Source organism: Pinus tabuliformis, chromosome 7 (assembly GCF_031772625.1).
Source record: "Pinus tabuliformis cultivar Carrire ecotype Pingquan chromosome 7, CPIR1, whole genome shotgun sequence".
NCBI lineage: Eukaryota > Viridiplantae > Streptophyta > Pinopsida > Pinales > Pinaceae > Pinus > Pinus tabuliformis.
This window is the reverse complement of record NC_142293.1, coordinates 1,106,709,367-1,106,736,035: the sequence shown is the minus strand read 5'-3', so window position 1 is coordinate 1,106,736,035 and position 26,669 is coordinate 1,106,709,367. Positions and strand designations below refer to the sequence as shown.

The 26,669-nt window shown below is 39.6% G+C and overlaps 1 protein-coding gene across 7 annotated transcripts in view; it reads left to right on the top strand.

Moving 5' to 3' along the window:
* The window catches only part of LOC149251416 (Rab3 GTPase-activating protein catalytic subunit), a 361,557-nt gene that overhangs the window by 309,141 nt on the left and 25,747 nt on the right, over nucleotides 1-26,669 (top strand). For all 7 annotated transcript variants that reach the window (XM_089459427.1, XM_089459430.1, XM_089459426.1 and 4 more), the window contains 2 exons: nucleotides 14,628-14,712; nucleotides 14,827-14,896. In XM_089459427.1, the coding sequence (XP_089315553.1) occupies nucleotides 14,628-14,712; nucleotides 14,827-14,896 (155 nt within the window). The remainder of the gene's footprint in view (nucleotides 1-14,627; nucleotides 14,713-14,826; nucleotides 14,897-26,669) is intronic.

Genomic DNA, 26,669 nt, shown 5'->3' with positions numbered 1-26,669 from the left:
AGCTTGATAACTGTTTGTGTTACCTTTTTACTTATTAGCTTTGATATTTATTATTCCAATGTGCGATACATCAAACAGTTGCCAAAACAGTAAGAACAGTGACATAGTATATAGGTTACAAGCTAGGGCCAAAACCCCTCCTCTTGAGGGGAAAACCCGAAAATCGCTTCTTATCTTTCAGATCTTTCGATGAGTACCATGACCTAGACTCAAAGAAATACCCTCCAAGATCAAGTCTTCCTCGGCCTCCAGTTGCAGTATCTTCGACTTCCAGTAAATCCCAAATTCTGCTGCCCAGCGACTGCTGCTTCTTCTCTGGGAGACTTTGATCTCCCTCTAACTGCTCTTCCCTTGACTTCTCTTTCCTTTATTCGAGTCTTAGGGCTAGTAGGAAACCCCAAGGGACCTTCACTTGCCTTCTTTCTCTTCTTGCTTCGAAAATCGAACATTAGACTTCCCAGTGCAGAAACCCTAACTTCGTAGTTCCAAAAGAATACGCTGCTCAGACTTTGCATTGCCCCAGAAGATTCTGCTATCCAGATTTCGTACTGGCCCAGAATATTTCGCTGCCTAGATTTCGTACTGCTCCAGAAGATTTGGCTACCCAGAAGAAACTGCTGCTCCGATTTCGTACTGCCCTAGAAGAAACTGTTGCCCAAATTTTGTACTACCCCAGAAGAAACTGCTGCCCAGATTTTGTACTGCCCCAAAAGATTTTACAACCCAGATTTCGTACTGCCCTAGAAGATTTTGCTGCCCAAAATAAACTGTTGCCCAAATTTCGTATAAGAGATGAGCGAGTGAATGATCCAAATGTAGGACAAGTTCTTCTTATATATAGGTTTCCTTCAATGGTGGACATGTCTTTTCACTTAGGCTGACTTGACAGCTCTTGGAGGCCGACTTGATCTTGGAGGTATTTTGACATTTTCAAGACAAACCAATTTTTCTTTTACAATTTACAATGTGCCCATAGGGTCTTCCATATATGACAATGACTCTTATACCTAGGATAAACCCTAGAAGCACTTAATGGGTGCTTGACCTATAAAATAAAAGAACTTGAGCATGAAACCCATGCTCCAATAATAATAATAATTTCTTTTTCTTTTTATATATACAAGAATACGTTTCATACAAGTCTCTACACTGACCCTCTGAAGCCTTCGCATTGCTGTTGACCTCTACTTTATGCTGTCTGCACTGCTGCCAACTCTACTTTTCGCTGCCCAATCTCTGGCGCTGCTAGCCACTGCAACTGTCACTCTAACACTCCTCTGCATCAACTGGCCCGGTCCATCTTGCTACTTCTGTTCTAGGCTCCTGTAGCAAGGAATTGATCCGAGAGGTGGGCTCCTCAAGGATCCTGCCCATCTGTAGCTCTTTCGAACTACAACTCTAAATCAGCCCACCTCCCTCCTGGAGGTATTTCGACTGTCATGGAAAACTCATCCTCCTCTATCTTGGCAGCTACAACCTTCGAATCATGCATCTCATTTTTGTCCTTCTTCCTGAGAGGACACTGTGTTGCGTAGTGACCGAGTTCCCCACACTTGAAGCATTTGATCTTTGAAACGACCTTCTTTCGCCTTCATTGCTACTGTTGCCCCTTGGATGCGAGGGCTGCATTCTCTTCGTCCTCCTTGGGCTTTGACCCACTGGTGTTGCTTCCATCAAGTTTACACTTGATAAAGTCCCTTCTCATCTCCTCTTGCTTAAGAGATGCCCACATTTCATTGCAGTTTGGCAAAGTCACTGTGCCCAGGATGCTCTAGACAAAGACTTGCCACTCCTCTGAGACTAAGTTGAGGGCCAGTCTAACCATCTCGAAACCCTGAGGTGTTGACCACACAACTGCTAACACGTCTCAGGTCTCCTGAAGCTTCATGAGGAACAGATCAATGCGTTCCCCCTTCTGCATCTGCGTAGATCTCATCTTTTTCTCAAGGTACATCTTCTGCTGCTCAGAAGATCCCTGATACAACGTAGATAATGCATCCCACATCTCCTTAGCAGTCCCTCTGTTAGCGATGTGACAGACTACATGATCATTCACCCCTTCTAGGATCATCCTCTTCATCTTTGCCATATCTCCCTTGTACTTCTTAAGCAGATCTGTATCCGCGGGCTCAGCCACCACTCTGTCAACATAGACTTTGAGAAAATGCTCGTCCAGAAGGAACGACATGCTTGCCTTCCAGATCACATAGTTGGATGCCCCATCCAACTTGTCCTAATCTCTCAGTCCATTGGCTGCCATATTTGCCAAATAGAAAGTTGAATGACCTCCTCTTTCCTCTGCACTGCTGCTGGGCTAGCCTACACAGTCCCTACTAGAGTCAGTAGATTTGCTGCTTCCTGCTGTTTCTCAACTCGTGAGAATTCGAATTCCTTGGTTAGGAATTCTCTGAGGAAGAAATTCCCTCAACTGTGTCTAACTCTTCCCTTTGACATCTTTTATTCCCAACAACTGCCTGCAGAAAACTGCATCCCACCAGGAAAAATCCCTCTTCGCTGGATCTGGTGCGCTCCTCCCTCTGACGCTAGCAAACTTCGATCTGAAAGTCTTACCTCTCCGTCAACTCGCTCAGAGAGTTTGCCCTCCAGTCTGGACTATGCAATTCCTCTGGGAATTCGAAATGCTGCCTCTGCAAGAATTTCGAATTCCCTTCTTCCTTCATCGCTGGGTCTTTTGGCTTTGTTCTTTTTGCTTCACCTACGACTCTGATACCATGTGAAAATTCCTAAACTCGGAATCCCTACTGCAACAAACTGATGTTACTTCTCCTACTTGTTAATCCATACAAGTTATTTATTGTGTTATACCGTAAATGTCGAAGTAAATACAACTATAACATTCACTATTTAAAATAATATGCCGAAACAAGAAACTAAACAGGAAAAAGATACAACACAATGACACAGTTATTTTTGGACAAATATCCCCAGAAACACCCAATGCGAGAAAATTGGTGCAGTAGTTTTGAGGGGTTTATTATTATGCAGTAGTAAATTTGAGTATAGTTCATTGGAAGCCCAATCAGCTATCTGATATAGAGAGAAATTGGACAAAACAATTAGTGAGATGATCTCACCTTTTCATTGGAAGAATCTGACCCTGATTTCACTGGGAGGAGGCTTTATGCCCCTTCTACGTTAGCCTCTACGCAGATCTGCATCAACCCTACGCAGTCTTTGTGTCACCTCTGCTGGGGACTGCGCTCCTCCTCCTCTGGATCCTCTGCTGCCCGGAAACTTCGATTTTCAGCCTCCAGATCTGACACCCCCGGCTCTTGACTTCTGAAACTCGATTTCCTCAGCAGGAATTCGATCTCCCTCTAGGCTCTGCGCTGCCACTGCGTCATCTCTGCGTGGGCCAGCGTCAGCCTCTCTCTGGACATCATTCTACCTTCTCTGCCTTGTACTCTCCGGCCCATGAAAACTTCCCTCTTCCGAATACTATCTTTGCCCCTCACTGCAAAAGATCACTATCGAAAATCTCCCCGAGAGCTACTCTACTTCAGAAAATTGAACTTCTGATCTCTCCTCTGTGTGTCCTCCAAGTGCCCATGAAGTCTTCTCTTATAATCCTCTCGTTGATCAATCAACGACCCATATTAGATTCTAATCAATGGCTAGGATCATATTGACTTGATCTCCGACTTCTTTTAGAAGTTTCACCCACAGTTTATATTAATACCCTTTAATTATTTTAATTTCCTAAGTTTAGACTTAGGGTTCCGTTAAAAATAATTAATTATTTTAATAAAACTGTCCCCAGGTGGAATTTCCCAACTGGGTATTGGAGAATGCATGTGTCTAATCCCCCCTGCAAAATTTGAGACTTAGAGCATATCTGATGCTACTAGAAACCAACAACCAACAACCACAAAATGTGGCTAGAGAGAATGGCCCTGAGAGCATCAAGGCTCGAAGTGCTCCCCATGTTGGAAAATATGGAGACTTATAGATTAGAACTTATTTTCCTTATCATGATAATTACTTGTGATGTGATTTGGTTCTTTATTACTTCCTTATATCTATTCGTCAAGCAATTAACACAATAATGAAGCTCACGGAGAGACAAAGTACACAAGATATAGGCTCCAAGCTAGCGAAAAACGCCTCCAAGGGGAAAACCCAGAAAATGCTTCTCTTCTTCTTTATAATTTGCTTACAAAAGAGACTTCCAAGACCCAAATATCCAAGCCCCAAGCCAACCCCCAGCAAGATCTTCCTTAAGACAGCTTCCAGAACTTTGATATTGTTACTGCAACTATGACCCTTGCAACAAAATTTTGGCCTTGCAATTTCGACCCCCTACAACTGTTACAGAATTTTGTTTGCCTACAACTGGTAGCATCACAAACGCTAGCGAGACAAGAGAAAATCTTCCTTGATAAATTTTCGACTTATATTCTTCTTCTTCGTCCTCCCAACTACTCTTCTTCTCCTTCGTTATTGCAGATCGAACTTACTTGTGTCTTTGTCCAAATGAGGTCGATCTCCCTTGTATTTATATCCTTACTTGAGGGTCAAATACCCCTCCTTCAGGCCGACTTGATCTTGCTCTTGGGTTGACTTGGTCTTGGGCTTCTCCATGGCTTTTTCTCGATAAAATGAATATTTTTTCTTCATTACAATGAATCCAAATAAGACTATGACACATGACCAATGTTATTCTTTATCCTAGAGAGACCTAAAAAGACCTAGAAGACCTAAAAGCACGAAGAACATGCTTTTGAGTCAATCTTGAGTATGAAACCCATACTCCAAAAATAAAATATAATTTCTTTTTATTTTTCTCTCTTTCATTTTTTATAAAGAATATACAATGTCATGCTTAGAATTACATTATAATGAAGACCGAACCTAGTTACAACTTTCAACACTCCCTCTTAACTAGGGAGGTATTCATGGTACAAGGAGTCTCAATCTTGAAGCATTCTCATAAGAAGAGTCAGATTGGTAAGTCATCTTTGTCAGGCATCTTTTTATCATAACCAACACTGTCCCTGAAGGCCTTAACTGAACAAGCTCATCTTTAATTATGAGCATTATGTTGGGAGGCTTTACGTGAACTTCCACACTCCTCTCGAGGCACATATCCCATCCGAATGTCTACAAGGTATGTCCTTTTCAGACTATTCTTATCTTGGATTCCCAAACCTGGATCGTCAAAGAATATTGGTCCTTTTCGACTACTCTTATCTTGTATGCCCTAGCTCATCCTCAAATAGCATCGGTCAACAACTTCTTTCCCTAGATTCTACAATCCATAAGAAGTTCCAATCTAGATGCTTATCCAATCCTTTAGACTCCATTTTTTCTTTATGGCCTTCACTAAGACTTACAGCTGTTAGTCCTAATCTAGTGCCTGACCCATAAAGACAAGAACTATCCAATATCACTCCCTCTCAATCAGGGAAGAGATATCCACCAAACCAAGCTTACCTCTCAAGTACTCAAGCTTCTTGTTTGGTAACACTTTAGTCAGTATGTCTGCTACTTGTTCATCTATAGGTAGATAGTGCAGCTCCACGACCCCATCTCGTACCAAGCTTCTAATGTAGTGGTACTCATTGTTTATATGCTCTGTCTTCGCACGAAACACCGGGTCTTCCATTAATCTTATGCAACTCTGATTATCACAATGTATCCATGGAGGGCTAAGTGGTCCTTCAAACAAGACAAATAGTAACTTCCTAAGTCAAAATGCTTTTCGACAGACCTCGCTTGCAGCAACATATTCAACTTTAGTGCTACTCAGTAATGACCCACCTATAATTACCAATATAATGTGAATATTAGCATGCATACGAGGCATGCATATGATAGCTACATATGCATGCATCACATGCACTACACTAGTATACATGTTAACTAATTATGAAAAGTCCAATGAATGAATTATTGAGACATTGAGTAAATACCAAACTCGACAGAATATAATGTATATATTAAGATGGGTTACTTACTATGTAAACCACCATTAACATATTATCCAAAATAAAAGTAAATACAAAGTGTTATACAAAATAAAAGGTAACTATAATATTATGAATTATATTAACTAAATAAGAACTTTAACATAATATTATATTAATTATTGTTAATTATTAAGTATAAAAATGAAATTATATATTTTGTATTAATTATAATATAAAGGAATTTAAGGAAATATAATTGAAGGGACATAGGACATAAAAGTTTAAACAAACTATAACCTTTTAAATAAAGCCTATGAATTAAACTTGTCAACTAAACATATCCTTTAAAGGTGAATAACTTACTCAATCAAATCTTATCAAATAACATAGGGTTAAAGCAGATAGAAGAGCATGCTGAGTTCCATGTAATAGGACACCAAGACACTGAGACGGTGAAAGGGAAGAAAGACGGTGGTTTTGAGAGATATAAGGAGAAGGGGTGCGACTTAGAAGGGGGTCTTGGCCTTTGGAGTGAATTGTAAGGAGGAATTTTGGGGAAATTGATAGAGAGACAGTAGGAAATTCTCACAGTGTTACTGATAGAAGGCTAAATTGTTCTTGAAGTTTTGGGCACGGGGGCCAGAGTACCTCGAAATTGAAGTACTTTGGAGCTGGGTATTGAAGTTGTGCTTAGTTTGGAAGAGAGGTTTTGGTTGTTTTGGTAACACAGTGGGAGAAAGAGTTCTAGCAGAGTAGAGACATTTTCAACCATAGAAATCTAGGTTGGTACTCAATAGATTAATTGATAAATTTTGTATTAAAATTATATATACTGGTATAATGTGAGCATATTTTTGTTAAACCTTGTTAAATTGTGAATTTAGGCCTCCACAGTTTTGAATTTAGGGCTTCACAGTTATTTTGAGCATGAATTTGTTAAACCCTGTTAAATTATGAAATTAGGGCCTCACATACTAAAAGAAATCGTATCCTGCTTTCTTCCCATCCATGAGACCATGGAAGATCCTAGGTTGAAGCATCCACTTGTTGTGCTTTTTCTATCTTTCTCACTGCCATCCCAATTTGAAGTTGTATATCCCACGAGTTGGACTTCATTACTAGTGTACTGGAGGCAGTGACATATAGTTCCACATAAACACCTCAAGATATGCTTGGTTGCAATCCAGTGATCATGTTTTGTCTCCATTGGAAACTAACTTAGGACATTCACTGCAAAAAAAATGTTCGGTTTGGTATTTACTAGATACATCAAGGACCCAATCAATTGTCTGTAGCAAGTAGGATCCACTGAACTAGATTTTGAACTCCTCAACTTCTTTAAATTGGTAATCATAGGAGTCATCATAGGCTTGCAATCCATCATGCCATACTTTTGAAGCATCTTGATCACATACTTACCTTGACTAAGATATATCTCTCTTAGCTTCTGCCATACCTCTAGTCCCAAATAATAATGCATAATCCCAAGATCCTTCATATCGAATTTTGCTGCTAACTGCTTCTTGCATTCCTGAATTCGATGCTCTACACTTGTAACTAGTAGATCATCCACATACAAGAGTATGATAACTGGTTCATCCTGGACCACCCTGATATATAGGTTAGGATCTGCAGTACTCTTGGTAAAACCATGTCTCAATAGATATGCATACATCGTAGCATACCAGGCGCTAGGTGCTTGCTTTAAGCCATGTAGAGCTTTATTTAATTTGCAGACACGAGTCTCCCTCTAATTTATTTCAAACCCTTGAGGCTGCTCATTGTAAACCTCCTCATCAAAGGTCCAATTTAGAAAAGTTGTCTTGACATCCATTTGATAGATGCTTCATCTCATAGTAGGAGCTAACGAAACAAATGATCTTATTGTTGTATACCTTGCTGTGGGAGCAATTCCTTCCTTCTGCGAGAAGCCTCTTTCTACAAACCTTGCTATGTTTTTGTCTATGCTCCCATTTGCAATGTGCTTTATCTTGTAAATCCATTTTGAAGTGACTGTAGACTTGTCACTTGGCCTAGGGACAATTTCCTAGACATCATTCTTCATTATGGACTAGTATTCTCCCTACTTAACATTCCTCCATTCTTGATGTTTAGTTGCATCATCATAGGAAGAAGGTTTCGTTTCAATAAGCTTTGTCGTGTATTTAGCATACCCAGAATACCTATTCGGTCTCTTACTTTCCTTGGATGTTCTTGATGCTTTATGTCCTTCGGCCTCTTGAAGAGTAGTTTTTAGCTAAACAAGTCCTTTTTGATTTTCTGGAACAATTACTTGTTTTATAGGCTCACAAGTAACTTCAAGATCTTCTTGAGCAGGTCCCATTTCTTGAACATCACTTTCCCTAAATATATCCTCAAAGACAGGTATCTCTTCTTCATCAGAGTCAATTAGAACATCCCTTGATTTCTTGTAAGCTATGCTCTCATCAAAGATGACATCCTTGCTTACTTCAATTCGACGATCCTCCTTGATATAGATTCTATATGCTTTTGATGAAGCACTATATCCCACAAAGATTCCCTTTAGACTGGTTGGATCTAGCTTCTTCCTCTTGTCCTTGGGTATATGAATATACATAGGACACCCAAATATCCAAAGATGATCCACACTTGGCTTCTTTCTTATAAATGCTTCTTCCGAAGTCATGTTGTTAAGAATCCTATGAGGACTTCGATTCTGTAAGTAGATAGTTGTCATGCATGCCTCTCCCCATAGGAATTGAAGGAGATCTTGATCATGTAGCATAGCCCTGACACATTCTTCAATAGTACTATTATTCCTTTCTACCACGCCATTTTGTTTAGGATTATAGGGAACAATGAGCTCTCTCTTGATTCTTGCTTCCTTGCAGAAAGCTATTAATTCTTTGGAGGTGTATTCTCCACCATTGTGTGACCTTAGAATTTTGATCTTTCTCTCGGTTAGGTTTTCCACTTCATTCTTAAACTCTTGAAACTTTTTGAATACCTCATCCTTGTTCTTGAGAAGGTATAGGCAAATTTTCCTTGAGTAATCATCAATGAAGGTTACGTAATACTAATGCCCACCAAGAGACTTTACTACCATAGGTCAACATACATTCGAGTGTATGAGATCTAAAATTTCCTTAGATCTAGTATCACTACTTGCAAATGGTTTCTTTACATTCTTTCCTAGAGCACATCCCTTACAGGTCCCTTCATGATCTTCCTTCATTTCAGGGATACCATTAACTATTTGACTCGGAGATGGCAAAGTCTTATAGTGAAGGTGTCCATTCCTTCTATGTGATAGTTCGGAAAGTCTCACTTCTAAGTGAACTAGGGCTTGATTTAGAGGTGTATAGAGTCTATTCAATGTCCCTTCAGAAATCCCAATCACCCTTGCTTCATTAATGCTAAAGCCCTTACCCAAAACCAAAACCTTGCCATCAACAAAAATAACCCTATCGCCCTTATCATCTAAACAAGAAATAGAAAATAAGTTTTTCTTCAAACTTGGAACATATAAATGTTGTTGAGGTGAATGCTTCCACCTAACTTGAGCTCCAATGATGTAGATCGAATGCCTTCCACTAGATAGCTCTTGTCTCCAAGTTTGATAAGGTGAGATGAGTTTCCCTTAGATAGGGTTTGGAGTTGACTGCATTCTCCCGTCATATGTCTGGAGGCACCACTGTCAGAACCCATACATTCTTGTCCTTGAATGTGTTGGATAAAGAAGACAACAAGCTTCCATCTGATACCTCCTTTGCAAGCTTGGAGATGATCTTTAATAGACAATTCTTGATATATGTAGTGAGATTTACAAGAACCTTGAAACCCTTTCTTATAACCCTCGCCTTAGTGCCAGCAAAGATGTGATCTTCAGTCTCATTTTTGCACCTTAGCTTTGATCCCATGTTCGAAAATATGGAGACTTGTAGATTAGAACTTATTTTCTTTATCATGGTAATTACTTCTGATGTTATTTGGTTCTTTATTACTTCTTTAGATATGTTCATCAAGTAATTACCAAAACAATAAAGATCAAAGAGAGACAAAGTACACAAGATAGAGGCTCCAAGCCAGGGCAAAACCCCTCTAAGGGGAAAACCCAGAAAATGCTTCTCTTCTTTAGAATTTGCTTACAAAAGAGACTTCCAAGACCCAAAGACCCAAGCCAATAAACCCTCTAAGTACCAAGCCAACCCCTAACAAGATTTGCCTTGAGACAGCTTCCAGAACTTCGATATTGCTACACTACTACTACAACTTTGATCCCTGCAACAGAATTTCGGCCCCTTGCAACTGCTACAGAATTTCGTCTGCCTGCAATTGACAACTTCACAAACCCTAGCGAGACAAGAGAAAAACTTTCTTGATAAAATTTTGAATTCTGCTCTTGTTCTTCATCCTCCCAACTACTCTTCTTCTCCTTCACTACTGTAGATCGAACTTTCTTGTGTCTTTGTCCAAATGAGGTCGAGCTCCCTTGTATTTATAACCTTTCTTGAGGGTCAAATACCCCTCCTTTAGGTCGACTTGATCTTGCTCTTGGGTCAGCTTGGCCTTGGGCTTTTCCATGGCTTTTTCTCGATAAAATAATTTTTTCTTCTTCATTACAATGAGTGTTAATGGGACTATGACACATGGCCAATATTATTCTTTATCCTAGAAAGACCTAGAAAGACTTAGAAGAGCTAAAACGACGAAGTACATGCTTTTGACTCCAACTTGAGTATGAAACCCATACTCCAAAAATAAAATATAATTTCTTTTTCTTTCTCTTTCTTTCTTTTTAAAGAATATACAATGTCATGATTACAATTACATTATAATGAAGACCAAACCTAGTTACAACTTTCAACACGCTAGATGGGCGAGTGCGTGCCTTTAGCATCAAGCAAGAGAGTTACCATTCAATCAACATGCAAGAATGGTAATAGCCCAAGATTTCACCATAGGTCATAGGTGTTGACCAGGGTCCAAGTGACAACTTGGATAATTGGTGAATTGCTCTAAGTGACGACGTGTTGTTAGTTGAGCATGATACTAATGCAGGATGCCTTCCACAACTAGTGGATTGATGCATCAACATAGCTAACTCATTCAACCTTTCCTTGGAGTGTTGGATTTTTTTTGTTGCTATGGTCATTCTTCATATTTAATAATTTAGCCCTTCAAATATATATGTAATATTAAATTCAAGACGTGTTCTTCATGTCATTTCAAAGGGAAAAAAATTTAATTTTTAAATTTGAATATCTTGGCATCAAGAAAGTCAAGTTGGCCTAGCTTGTTGTGGAACCCATTTGGCCTCCCAAGAAGTCTATATATATGTCATTCTATGTTGCAGGAAACACTAGATTTAGTGGCATACTAGTACTCGAGACATCTCGAAACGCCGAAACTTGATTGAAACGCTGCCAAAATGTTGTCGACCATATCTTACGACGTTTCATGATTTGGAAACGCCGAATGATACGGCCAATGGTGTTTCGACGGAGTTTCGGCCGCAACAGGCTGAGTTTCGGTGGCCAAAAAGAAAAATAGAATTTTTTTTTGGGCCTTTTTCGGCCATCTCAAAGAGTGGAAAAAGGGTGTGGGCCCCAGCTAACACCAAGACACACTAATAAACTAATTTTTATGTGGTTGTTAGCATTCAAACCTACACCTTGTGTCTCATAGGAGTGAAGAATATACAAGTGGACCTCATAAAGAATGGGATGTGGATGCAGAATGTCCAGATTTAGAGCTCTCTCTTTCTGCTCTTGATATTTGTGCCAGTGGTGATGCAAGTGCAACTGGAAGCACTAGTAGAGTTGCCTCTTCTGCTGAACAAGCATCTTGTTCTATCTTTGCTGATGAGGATGAGGAGTTTTATTAGTAATGATATGTTAATGTAGCCATGATTGTCTTTAGTTCATGTTTTATTTTAGTTTTAACACATATAGCCTCACATATAAAGGCTGATTTTGGAGTATTAGATGTAAAGCCTCATCTATAAAGGCTAATTTTGGATATTTGCATCATGTAATCATCTGTTGGAGTTAATATAAATTTGGATTTCCTTCTAAAATGTCATTTATATGTCTCATTCTTTCTTTTCTTGCAAAATAATGTGTTATAATTTATTTAATATTGACTCTATATATACAGTGTTCCACGCGATGCGTCCCCTAGGGTCGGGTGCACGCACTCCTCACACCCCATGCACCCCTGATAGGAAGTCTACTGGGGGTGCCTTTTTCCACGCACCCTTTTTGGGGAGTCTTGGGGAGACGCAAGAGGACGCGTTTCCCCGGTGTGGGTGATGAGACTCCCCAAAAGGGGTGTGTCTGGGCGTCCCCCCTCAAAACTTCAATATCTAGTATATAGTGTATGGTAATATACTAGTATGTTTTGCTTTCAATTTAGATTCTAGAATGATGAATGAATATGGATCAATGTATTTGAATATTTCATTATTGAATCTCATGGTATGGATGAATAATGAGTATGTATCAAAATGAGTGATGAGGATGGATCAATGTATGTCATTATTTAATTCAATTATGAATTTAAATTTTATGTCTGAATCAAATTTCAATTTTCAATGTATTGGTATCCATATTACTATTAGTCTATTTAATATTTATGCTTTCATTATTGAACAATGAATATGAACTTGAATTATATATATATATATATATATTAAAAATTATATACCCCGACGTCCCCTCGCACCCTTGAAATTTCCCTAAAATTTGAGGGTACTCCCACACGTCCCCCATGTGCGTCTCCCCGCACCCGCGTCTCCCCACACCAGAGTCTTGGTGATATATATATATATATATATATATATATATATATATATATATATATATATATGACGTTTCGGTCGTGTTTCGGGCCGTCCCCGTTTCAGAATCTTCTAGACGTTTCAGCGTTTCATGCAACTTAGATGTCATTCAACCTCCTCCTCTTGGGACCATTCAATCACCCAAGACATAACATCTTTTGATCTAAGCGAAGGAGAAAAAGGGCAAGAAGGACGAAGACAAATCCAACATCTTATCTCTCCATGTTGACCTCGCACGTGTGTCTTTCTCTCTTTTTTAACTTCACTCGTGTGGACGAGTTTCTAGGTATATTTGGCAGCAGGGTTGAATTTTTTTAGTGTAGGAGGCCAAAATTTGGCCCTAACAGAGCAGACGAGGTCAAGTCTATTGGGAAGCATTTTGACTTGATAAGTAGACAGTTTGACTGGGTTTGACCAAGGTTCTCTTGCTGGTCTTTTTGAATTTATTTTGACTAGGAAAGATCATTTGTATCTCTTGTTGAATTGAAGAATTTTTCTAAGGAAAACGTTGTTGGGTTTTTTCTCAAGTGGATTTTGTTGGACATTGGATAAACCAATGCTCTCCATGTGTTTCACAACATGTGATTAACCGTCTCTTGTGAATCTGTTAATTCTGGTGATGCGTCCATTTACTAACACTTGCGGGTTTTGGTGTAGCGACAATCATGATTCCAACAAGTGGTATCAAAGCCAAAGGTCTCAAGTTTGAATCGCACCCAACTCGCCTTGGGGGGGATTGTTGTTCATTGGATAAACCAACGCTCCCCGTGTGTTTTGCGACATGTGCTTAATCACCTCTCGTGAATCCGTTAACTCTGGCAATGCATCTGTTTACTAACACCTGCAGGTTTTGGTGTAATGGCAATTGTGATTCCAACAGTTTTTCCCAAGGTAAATCTTGTGTTGTCTTTGTGTATCATTGTTTCATTGTGATCTCTACTGTCCTACTACTTTATGGTTGAAATTTTGAAGTATAATTGCTTAATGATTTACTGAAAGTGCTAAAGATAATCACCATATCATTGGAAGAAAATATCAGTTTCAGAAATAAGTATTTGTATCTATTGTACTTGTAAAATCAATAATGGTGAATAAACAATTTGGCTAAGCAATGCTTTGCTAGTTTCATTTGTTCCACAACTCTGCCAAATCAATAAAATAACATTTTCCTACAACATAGGAAAACATATTTGTTGTTCAATATTTTTTTTTTTTTTTGGAATGAGTATTTTGTTAGCCTCACTTTCTTAAAAATCAATAATAAATCCAATTATTAAATTAAATAAACAAAATCATGAGAATTCCTCAAACTAAGGAGTCTAGTTTTGGATGAGAGATTCTCTCCAACTAGCTCTCCTAAATTAGTGTGTAAGTTGAGAAATTGTCTCAACCAAGTGAGTCTAAGATAGACGCACTATCTTAAGACCACTTGCTCATGTATTTAAATGTGTTATTAAATTATTTGAATAAGAGAGAATTACATGAGCATGAGAGGCCACATGATAGCTCTCTGCCTTTTCCGCCAATTTAATGTTTTTGTGTTTATTTGCTGTGCATATGGTTTTATAGCTTTGTGATTCTTCTTTATATTTTTGAAATTTTTTTCATGTAATCTTGGGATACTTGTCAAAGTTTGCTTCATGATGCAGTGCACGTTTTTTGTTATGTCAAACTCTTAAACTTCTTGTTGGTAAAATAAGCTCTTTCAACATATGATATTAAAGTGTCAAAGTAAAGATTCACTAGCTTCTTATTGCTCTTCATTTTTTCATACTTTATAACACTTTTGGTGCAATAATGATGATAAAGGATTGCTGTTCTTTTATGTTTCCTCCATTATTATGCTAATAGCTGAACTTTTTCTGTTTTTCAAGGGAATTTATGGCAAGAACTATGGGAATCAGCAAAACCAATTCCTGCTGCTAAACAGGCACCACTGTTTGATGAAGATTTGGCTGGGTAATTGATTTGGCCAAATTTGTAACTTTAACTGTTTGTTTACTCCTGCAAGATTTCGAATTTTGATTTTCTTTGTTTGCATTGCATGCTTTTGAAATCAATTTTCTATTGCAGTGAAAGCACTCTAAACTATTTAGAGGAAATTGCACCTTCAGATTTCTTTGAGCAACTCTTTATTGTAGCTGTAAGTAATGGAAAATCCTTTTTCTATGTTCATTCTGAGTTATCGTCATTTAAACTATTATGCAATTCTGTTCCAGTCTTCATAGTTTCTTACTTTTTCTGGATGTTCTATTTATAGGGCAAATCTTCCATTTGCATTAACATGATTAGCACAGCACAATCAAATGTTCATTAGAATGACTTATATGGATTTTCTATACTATTAACAGAGTTTTTTTCCATTGCTACCCTTTATACAAGGATTAGATAATGTTCCAAATCTTGTATTTAGTACAACTGTATAACCCATAATACCTACACGCCAAAAATGTAAAAGTAGTACAATTCTATCATTTATAGAGCCATGTAAACTGTCCAAATTGGCTTTGTCTCATATATAAGTTGCTCATGGACTTTTTCAACTAGTTTTATTGTGAGAGTTGATATAAAATAACTGCGCCTGTTGACCTGGGCTTAGGTTGGCTATATCTGCATGTTCATTGGTTCTTTTTTTATTTCTATGCCCATATATATATATATATATATATATATATATATATATATTCCTTGCCTGGTATTTACTCTCATTTTGAATGTAATGTTCCTTTTTCTGGTGTTCCTTGTGACATGGTTAGGATGGACTTTTAGAGTTGGAGGCGGACAGGTCATAGGTGCAGGTGGGTGTCATTAGCGGGCCCATGGGCTTTTGGAGGCGTTTTAAGGAGTTTATGTGATGTCTGATGGCATTCGCTTGGTATATTCCATCATCCGCACAATTTGCCTTTCGTTTTGGTGCATTTCGACAATTTAAAAAAAACAGAGTTATTACTGGGCTAGACTCAATTAATTACGCTTAAGGTGGCATTTCGGGAGGAATACTTGACATAACACCTAAGCGTAATAGCTCATTGGAACCGAAACGAGAAGATCTACAAGATGGGATAGTTAGTTATGAGTTTCAGTGACATGAGGGGAGATCGTCGCCGATTTACCTTTTTCCCGCATTAAAAAGAATATTTTAATTAAAATAAAAGAGGGAAAATTGCTCTATGATTAAAATAATAATAAAATTGGAGGTTCTAGAGGGGTCCATCAAATCTATAAAAGAGGAGGAAGAGGCCATTGGAGGACATCTTAGATTTGATATTTTTTCTTGTATGAGAGGTTGGAGAACCCAGTTCTCTACTTCCTTGGTAGCCCCAAGATGGAAACCCTTGGGTGATTTAGTGAGATTGGGCGAGCACCCATCTCCCCTTGGTGAATTCATCCAGAATTCACAGGAGAGCTTAGCAGTGGAAGTTCAGTTCAGTTTGGAGGGCTAGTGTAGCAACACAACAAATTATCTTGGAGGCCAACTTTTCATATCAGCGATTTTGTTTGTATGTGTATGTAACCCCAATTTATACATTATGAATACAGCTGAGATTATTTCTGCTCATTATTGTTATTTATAGTTCTATGGGGTTGAATTTTATGTGACAATCCTCTGTTTATGAATGAAAGTTTTATTTGAAGAAATCTTGAGTTAAAATATCGAGAAAACCCATTTTTTTTGCATTTGGGACATTACATTGAACCATCTTCTTGATAAATATATGGTATATTTAGATTTCCCAGATTGGCCTAATGGCTCTTGTCAATTTAAGAAGTGGATTATATCCAATTTCTTTTGGTAATACAGTTACCCCATTCTGTTTTGATAAAATATTTTACCTGTGCATCTTTGGTGATGAACCAAAAAGACCTACCTATGACAAAGCTCTTGGTTTTAGATTATTTCCAAAATGTCAGTCGCAATGGTTTTTGAATTATTGAGCAAGTGATGGGGGTATAATGATTTTGAAAATAATCTGGCAGGGAGTGGAAGCTATTGACGAAGCACAATTTCATGTCATAGGGATAAGATCTCCAAGGTCTTAAGTTGTAACGATAAAAAAAGAGAAAAATATTGGTTCAAGTCAAAAATTGTCTCCTCTAAATAACCATCTATCTCCTCTAGGTGCTTTCTTCCAAGCTGAAGCAACGTTTCTTAGGAGCGGGAGCGGGGAGCGACATTTTCAAAAGCTCTTGGTTCGGGAGTGCATTTTTATATATTTTGATGCATATATGTGAACAAAAGCATGTAGAATGATGAATTAGATATAAAAAACATAAAAACATGGATTAAACCATATAACATCATTCATCTAGAAGTTATAATCTTCATCAACCACGTCCACAAGTTAGTAACATACAACATATCGAGTCTCATGATTCATCAATCTTAAAGTTTAAGCTTTCAAAATTCGATATATAACATTTATCATCATTGATCACTAAAGTTGTAACTTGTACTTGTAACCATTACCATTATCAAGTAACCAAACGATAACAAAGAATATCTTAACATGAAATGAAATGTTTCAACTTTCAACTTTCACAAAGAATCATATTCATAATTCATTACCAATGAGTTATAGTTGCGAACTTCACACTTCAAACTTAAATTGTCATATATTGTTTACAAAAAATATCATAATAAATATGAAAGAGTCAATAGTTATAAAAACTACTAGAAACTAGAAAAGAAAAGTAAAGCTATTATCTACTACTTCTTGTGGCCCTTGACACAAGAAATGTCTAATTTCTGAGAAGGTCTTGGTGGTCTACTGGGAGTCTCCTCCCGCATAGTCGGACAACCAAAACCAGAAGGAACATGACCTCCACGTGAGGATGTAGATGGAGGTGGCGGTAGCAAAGGCAAAGATTGTTGAACTCAAGCACTGTTAGTGGATGATGGGGGTGGCATGTTTGTTGTTGCTTCATCATCATCTTTCAAAAATTTTGTTTCCAATTCTTCTAGATGTAGAGCACCATCCTCCAAATTATCTTTCTCTGGGTTGCTGCCCCAAGTTGTATATAATGTATCATCATGAGCCCGATCACAATAATGACTCAACAACCTCAAGTTGTAGTGCACATAAACCAAGATTTATGCCCAGTTTTCATTGAGTTTGTTTCTTCTCACATTATGGATGAAGCTATAGGTGCTCCAACACCTCTCTATAGAAGTATTTACAACCTGTGAAAGCACTTTTTTTGCCAATTTTGCCAAAAATCCCCAGTCACCATACATGTCCCACCATGTGACAACATCAAATATGTCCCTATCTTCCATTACATGCAAAGAACCAAACACTCCAGTGCTTAATGAAGTATTTGCCTAATTCAGGACGTAATCTAGCACACTCCTTGTCAGGGACTAGCTTGTCTAATGTTGTTGTATACCCATGTTGGCATTATGTTATAGGTGTTGTCCTTGATGACAACTCACTCACAGGTTAGTTCAAATTTGATAAAGGGCACTCACATTGTAACAGGTCAATTCAGAGGTAACAGGGCAATGGTACAAAAGATGAGGAAGTTGGAACAAAGGACTACAGATCAGAATCAAAAATTTGAAGAAAAAGGATGTTTTAAGTTAGTTTAAGCTGTATACACAGGTTGACCTTGTCAAAGTAGTGTATACACGCGGGTTCACAGAATAAAAAGGTCTTATAAGTATGCACACACCTTCACAAATGAAAAAGCATGCATGGGTTGGAAAATCAAGGAAATTTAAGATTAAAGAATACCAAGGGTCAATACCATGATATTAGCCCACAATATTGAGCAGAGTAACGGTTATTTGATCCCGTCCAAGAATACCATAGGTTCTAAGTGTTTTTTGGTCCGAGGTATTGAGAAAGGCCAAAAACTATATAAGGAGGAGAAGATCAAAGGGCCAAGTGTGCAAGTGAAGGGTTTCTTAGGAATACTTCTATCTGAAGTATATTTTATGTTGCTGGGACAATGAATAGGATATGATCTGAAATATTCTGTGCACCTTGGATACAATGTTGGATTAGGATCATGAGACCTGAAATGACTTATCATTGTATGATCTAATATTGGTTGGGCTAGATCTGATTTCTTACGCATGTTTTATTCTTTAAATGTCATGATCTGGGTATGTCTAAAGTCTGGAATAGCAGCAAAGTTGTAAGTTAGTATTTGAAGATATATACACTGGTTCTCCTTGGTGAAGGCGTGTATACACGCTAGTTCGACTCTTCCAAGTAGGGTATGCAAAAGAAAAGCCTGTTGTTCAGAAATGACCGATCTATCTAATTACTGCTGCTGTTTTACTGTTGTCTGTCAATGATGTCTTTTTAGATCTGAAAGTAGAACTGAATGCATAAGGAGATTGAGTTTGATTGATTGATTGATTAAGTGAGAAGGGTGATCTTTGCTGCTGTTTGTTTAGATCTCTGTAATTTGACGGTAGATCTTTTGATTGTTATTGGTTGATACAATTTTGTTTTAGAGGTTTTTATGATTTAGTAATTTTGGAGGTATACGCAGGTTTAGCTAAAGGAAGTAGCATATACACGCAGGTTGGCTTCACTAAAGAAGCGTATACATTCTGACATATGATTTTTGAGGTTACAGTTGGTTCTGGTTGATGATGCAGGGTTTTGGGATTAGCACAGTGTTCTGGTGGCAGTGATCTCACTGTTCAGATTGATTGATTGTTGGTAGATGCAATTATTGCAGTGGTGATTAATTGTGTGCTTATGTACCAGGAGCATCTAGTCTGAAAATTTGTGAAACGTGGTCCCTGGAGGAAGAGAGAAGATCATAGCCTTATGTAGGTCGGCGCCTATGTACTGGTAAACATATCGACTAGTACAAGAGCTAGGGGGTTGTAGCTCCCTTCCAGTAGAAGCTGCAAAACAAGAGAAGGTTGTAGCCTTCTGCAGGTGGGTGCCTACGTATTGGTATGAGTCTACATTAGTACAAGATTGTAAACATATTTTCTTTATATTAAAAAGAAGACAAAGACGACAATAGTAGGTGGTTTTTCTCCCGCATTGGGTTTCCACCTTAAATCTTGGTGTTCATGTGTGTTGCTTATGTGTGATGGTTTATTATGTTATTACTACACATAGTTACTGTTTAATAAAGTACTGATGCACTAATTAAAGATCAACACATGATGAATTAACTGAAACACTGGTTCACCCCCCTTCTCAGTATTATGTCCAACAACCCATTTTGTACCTCTAGATCTGTATGGGGTTTGGCCCTAACCCCACCTCCAGGTGTAGGTTTTCCCAACCAAGATGGAGAGTAGTATTTTGGCATAAGGATATACGCCAAGGCATGTAGTGGAACATTAAGTTTATCCCACTATGCACACACAAAATTGTGAATAATATCATACAAGTTGGGATCTTTTTGCTGAACAATATATTTTATTTGCCTCAACATGTTATCCATTTACTCATACACCTCCCCAATCATTGGTACATTTTTATCTACAAAACAAATCATGTTATAAATGTGTTTGGTGTATTTCAAAACTTCCCTCACATGTGCCCAAACAAACCATCAATAGCGGTCTCCTCCACCTCTTCAAAACCTTTCTTTTCAACTACTGTTGGAGCCTTGTCCTTTTATACCTGCCAGTGTTGACTTGATACTATGCTAGCCAATGACTCTCTTACTTTCAAAAGGTGCCTAAAGGTGAGGTAATAGCTAGCAAATCTAATCTTCACAATCTTCAACAGTGCCAATCTTGAGTGACTGCGGAAAAGCCCATGGGTATTGCTATGATTGGTAATAAATTTTATCATTCTCTAGTCTCTCTTGTACAAATCACCAATCCATTCGTATTGAGGGTGTTTGTTCTTAATAATATTATGCATGAAAAGGTTCATTGTGTGAACCAAACTCCCAGACCAAAATATGTTAGGGTATCTATCCTCAATAATTGCTCCCACTGCCTTACAATTAGAAGCATTATCAGTGATGACTTGGATGACATTGTATGGCCCAATTCTTTCAATTGTTTGAAGTAATGGTTTTGCAATGTTGATGGCGGTCTTGAACTTTTTAGAGTAATCATATGCTGAAAGGAAGACTTCACCACTAGTAGACACAACAAGAACACTTATCAATGGCTTTCCTTTTACATTTGTCCATCCATCAGATACAATGGACACCCCATGGTCATTCCAAGAATTTTTCATTTTACCCAAAGCATGCGTAGAGAAACCGGTAAATTTTTTGCATCCACATCAATCCTACACCCTTTTTCAAGCAATTCTGATATGGTTCTACGCCTTAAAGAGATCTTTGTTCATATGCCTCCATATCCACTACCATGGGAGGATGTTGATGGAGTTCTTAGTGTATGTGATTGTGGGCTACTGGTGTCATGTTCAAAGTCACCCTTTGATTTTTTAGATTTGTATTGGGATTCCTCCTCTTCCCTTATGTATTTGGCTCTTTGATCTAGGTGGATATTGGTGGCCACCCGCATATTCCACTTGGACCCCCACCATTGTTTCTTTCTGTTTTTCAGCTTCTTTATTTGTAGCACAATTTACTATTTTTCGCAGTTTTTTAGGTCCTAAACTTTCAGAGCTATTTTGAGGCCCTAAATGATGTTTTTTGGGAAAACTGGAACGAACATGGGTCGTAGACAGATGTTGGTCATTCAAAAGTTGTATTCCTCGGATAGATCTTTCTAACGAGGTATTGTGCACGTCAAACGGAGATCGTATGCCAATGTTACGACCCTGGGAAGTTGATGTGCCAGTTTACCCAAATGGGGCCCATAGTTTGGCACTTCATCTCCTAGGGTTAGGTTTTTGGATGTTTAGGGTTTTCCATTGTTTCTCAATAATAAATAGGCCTGTGAGCTTCATTGTAACATAGTTCAGAGGCATGTAGCCACCACATCTCTTCTCAGAGATAAGCTACCATCGCCCGAGCTAATCTTATTTCCATTCTATCTGTAAGCATATTTTAGTATTTGATATTAATGAATTGAAGTGTTATTTCTACCGCATCTTTGTATTTATGGTTATATCTATAATTTGTTGCGTTCCTGTTTAAATCCAGATCAGTGGTATTAGAGCGGTCTGCCCTTTCTCTATTTTTCTTTGCATGTCCCCAACGAGGTCGGGATATAAGGAGTTAGGGCTCTTGAACCTTTGCGAGATCAACCTTGCAAACCCCAATGGCCGCCCATGGGGGACGAAAAAAAAGACGAGGGGGCAAGGGATCCTGTCAAAATATTGCTTGAGGAGGCCCTCGAGAAACGAAAGAACGCGATGATGGATAACTTTGCCCAGATCCTTCAACGGTTGCCCATTAGCGACACATCCACATCCAGCAGCCACTCTAGAGGCTCCACTCTTTTTAAGGTACAAGTAAACTTTGACATTCCCATATTTGAGGGTCAAATAGATGCAGACACCGTAGATAAATGGTTAAATCTGCTAGAAGGATATTTTTTTGTTCATGATTTTTCCAGCCGAGAAAAGATTACTTTTGCTCTTCTCAAAGCCGCCCCCACGTCAAGGACTGGTGGGAAACCTACTGTGAGTAGAAGGATGAAAGTACGACCTCACTATTTTCAGCCGCACCCACTTGGAATTCGTTCCAGGATGCCATCAAGGAGTAGTGCTACCCTGTTGGGAGTTATGAGGATAAATACATAAAGTGGACAACGCTGCGACAGGGAAGGGACCAAGCTATGCCGAAGTTTACTAATATTTTTCATACCCTTCGCACAAAATTGTGTATCAAGGATTCTAAGAAACATTTAGTACTCAAGTACCGCAGCTGTCTACACAGGTACATCCAGGATGAGATGGAGTTCCTGGACATCTCCTCGCTAGGCACGACATACCGATACGCTCTCAAGATCAAGAAAAAGTTTAAACAGAAGAAGTGGGACTTTAGATCTGGGAATCTGAAGCAAGGGAAAGGTACCCCCAAACCACAAAACAAAGGACAAAGCCAAGGCGAGGTGGCCCAGGACAACCCGCCAAAGTTGCAAGCAAAAAACAACACTGCGAAGCCGAAGGACATGGGAAATTGGTGTGAGTTCCATAAGAGCTCCACTCACAACACAAGTGAGTGTCGGGCCAAGTAGTTGCTGGTGGCCAAGCTGAAGTGTAATGTTCCTAAACATGAATATAAGTGATATACAAGCATGCAAACAATCTAGCAATCAGAAAAACGAAATATACATTAAGCACCCATGGAAACACTGGAAATAGAGAATTGCTAAGCCTTTTTATTGCTTCTTCAGGAACAAATACAATAATAAAATAGAATGGTGCACCTGGGCTTGCCTCAATGGACAAGCATGACAAAACCCAGGTGAGAAAATGCTGAATTGAAAGCTGCTACAACGGCTGCACCAAACTGAACTGCGCTGCCCCAGAAAATTGTTCTGTCTACTGACTTCAAAGGGCTGGAATCACTGCTTCCTGTGCTCAGAAAATTATGATATTTCAGCTCCTTTCGCCTTGGCCTAAACCCAGAAAACCCACGAACGAATTGGCCAAATGTTGACCTCGAAATTTTGGCTGAAATTCCCCTTAGCAGCTATTGGCTCAATTGGGACCCCTATTTGACCCCTTAGATCTGCCCAGAAAATTCTATAAAATTAGGACTGTGATCCTTGCCCAAAACCCAGAAAAACCCAGAAATGAATTTGTCTGGTTTAGACTTCTGAAATTCGACCCCCTTGGAGCCCAGCTTCAGCTGCAACTGCAAAACTCGGCCAGCTGGAATCTATCTGTAAATCCTCCTGGAAATAGACCCAAAGTGCTGGGATGACCTCTGCTATCAATCCCTTGACTTCCTGGATGGGCTTCCGGCCTATGGCACCTGCGCCTTAGCTCCATGAAATTGTTGGACTGGCCCTTTGTCTTGTGCCCAAGCCCAGTAATTCGAACTGCTGGGATGTTGGCTTTGCTAGCTCCAAATATCACAAGAAAGGCTGGCCCTTTGCTGCTCTCTCAATCCTCTAACTTTCCCAGAAAATGCTTGATCACTGATAGCTCCAAACTCCCCTTGCGTATTCTTTAGCTAGCCAGAAATACGCACTCCTTGTTGTGGCTGAATGGTTGTGCTGTAACACACTCCCAAAACTCCTGAAATACTTGTGGAACTACCTCTCTAGGGTGGGCACGGATGGTCCCCCGAAGTTGAAGTTGAATCTCCCTTTTGAGAGATTCGTGGCTAAATAGTCTATTGACTCAGCGAAACAACAGAGCGAATAGTCAAGTAATTTTGATTGCAAGGTGTAAAAATGAATCCAAAATGAGAGTTACCCCCTCCTTATAACTCCTTAGGCCTCCCTAGCCTCATGTGGCCCCCTCCATCCACCTATTCGACTTTCCCTCCAAGCTATTCGAATGGGCCTATTCGAACTCCCATGTGGGTGACCCCCACATTCCACTAGTAACCAAATAAAGTCAAATTGCCTGCTAAGTCCCTAAGTCGAAAATGATGGGTTCTCTTCCTTAGCCAAAATTGTGCAAAATTGTGTAGCAGCACCCTGTTACAAATGTATTTGAAAAGGTACATGACATGAAGGCTTCAGAATTAGATGCATGTTCCGACTCTGAGTCAGAACCCGACAAGGGGAATGACAAAGAGAAGTAGATTATCGATGCGGAGCCGAATGCCACTATTACCACCACGAAGATCTAGAAGGAGGAACCCGAAGATCCAAAGGAGGAGGAGCGCCTCTTCCACTCTTAGATTTGGGTAAAGGATTCCCTGCTACGGTTCATTGTCGATAGCGGGAGCCAAAAGAACCTCATTTCGGCAGAGGTCGTGAAGCGGTTGGTCTTATTGACCACAACACACCCACAACCGTACACCATTGGGTGGCTTCACCAAGGACCAGATCTTTGCGTGAGCTAGTAGTGTCGCCTTCCATACAACGTCAAGCTCTTCACAGATGAGGTATTATGTGACATTGCTCCCCTTGATGTTTATGATGTATTATTAGGCCAACCATACTTGTGGAAGCGACATGTTGTGTATGAGTCAAGGCCTCGCACTGTTATTGTTACATTGGGAAATAAGTTGTACAGGATACTAAAAGTAGCACCGCCTACAACCATCTCTTTGGTTACTGCAAAACAATGCATTAAGCTCATTTCCAAAACTGGGAAATTTGTTTTCCTGATGATACGCCCTCAGGGAAAGAAGAAGATGGTGGCCACGACCTCCAGACAGGGCCCCTCCACACGACAATAACAAATGGACAAGGTCGTGGAGGAGTACGAGGACATCTTCACCTCCCTCGCAGGGGTGCCTTTGCACTGTCAGGTCAAGCACTCCATCAATTTGACCCCAGGTGCATCATTGCCCAATGGACCAATCTATCGGTGCTCCGTTCTGGAGAATGACGAAATCGAGAGGAAGATTCAGGAGCTACTGCAGAAAGGTCACATCTGACTGAGTTCATCACCCTGTGGGAGCCCGATCGTGTTGGTACAGAAGAAGGATGTGACTTGGAAACTCAGTATTGACTATTGAGTGCTGAACAAGATCACTATCCGGAATAGGTAATTGATCCCACGGATTGATGACCTTCTAGACCAACTAAAGGGGGCAAAATATTTCAGCAAGATCGACTTGAAGTCCGGATATCACCAGGTACCAATTGAACCCTCCGATGTGTGGAAGACTGCCTTCAAAGTGAAGGAGGGCCTTTTCAAATGGTTGTTTATGCCTTTCGGGTTGACGAATGCTCCTGCAACTTTTATGAGGTTGATGGATGTCATCTTGTGGCCATTCACCAACTCATTTGTAGTGATATACTTGGATGACATCTCGATCTTCATCCAGAATTGGGAAGAGCACCTCCACCACATCCAATAGGTTCTCCAAACACTATGGGAGCACAAGCTGTGTGCCAATTTGGAGAAATGCACTTTTGGCATGACCCAGGTTCAGTATCTGGGATACATTATCGATGAGTGGGGGGTGCATGTGGATCTAGCCAAGATCCAAGTCATTTGGGATTGGCCAACCTAACCACTCTGACAGAGGTCCGCAGCTTTCTAGGTCTTGCCAATTTTTACTACAGGTTCGTGTTGGGATTCTCTCATATCACTCGGCCCTTGAGTCAAGTCACCAAGGGAGGAGCGAAAGCAAAATTCTTTTGGTCTGAGTCTCAGCAGAAGGCATTCGCAGAGTTGAAACATCGCCTCTGCTCTGCACTAGTGCTCACATTACCAGACTTGCAACAACCATTTGAGATCGAGAGGGATGCCCGTGACTATGCTATTGGAGCAATCCTTACTCAACAGGGGCATCCAGTGGCATATCACAGTGAGACATTTTCGGACACAGTCCGAAAGTATCCCACTAATGACAAAGAGATGTATTCCATTGTGCAGGCCGCCGACAATGGAAGCATTACATTTTGGGGAAGGAAACGGTCATCCACATAGACCACCGACCCTTGCAGTTCATACAGATGCAAGGGAAGGTGTGGAATGATCGCCATCAGAAATGGTCCACAGACCTGCAACAGTTCCATTTGAATATCAAGTATAAGAAGGGCAACACCAATAATGTTGCACACTATCCCAGTCGACCATCGATCATGGCATTAACCACCGTGCTCAACTCTTGTGGGCACAAGACTTTTGATTGGCCACTTCTCTACAAAATCCACCCAGAATTCAACCACACATACCAGATTCTCTTGGAGGGTCAGCTAGTTCCAGATTTTCACCTCCAGGATGCCCTGTAATGCCACTTGGGGCACCTTTGTGTTCCTTCAAGCGAGCATGCCAAGATGATTTGGAAAATGCACTACAGTCGGGCCGTTGGGCATTTTAGGGTCAAGAAAACGGTGGTAGTACTATAAAAGTATTTATATTGGCTGAATCTTCGACATGATGTAGGGAAGTACATCAAATCATGCATTGCCTGTGCCATTGCCA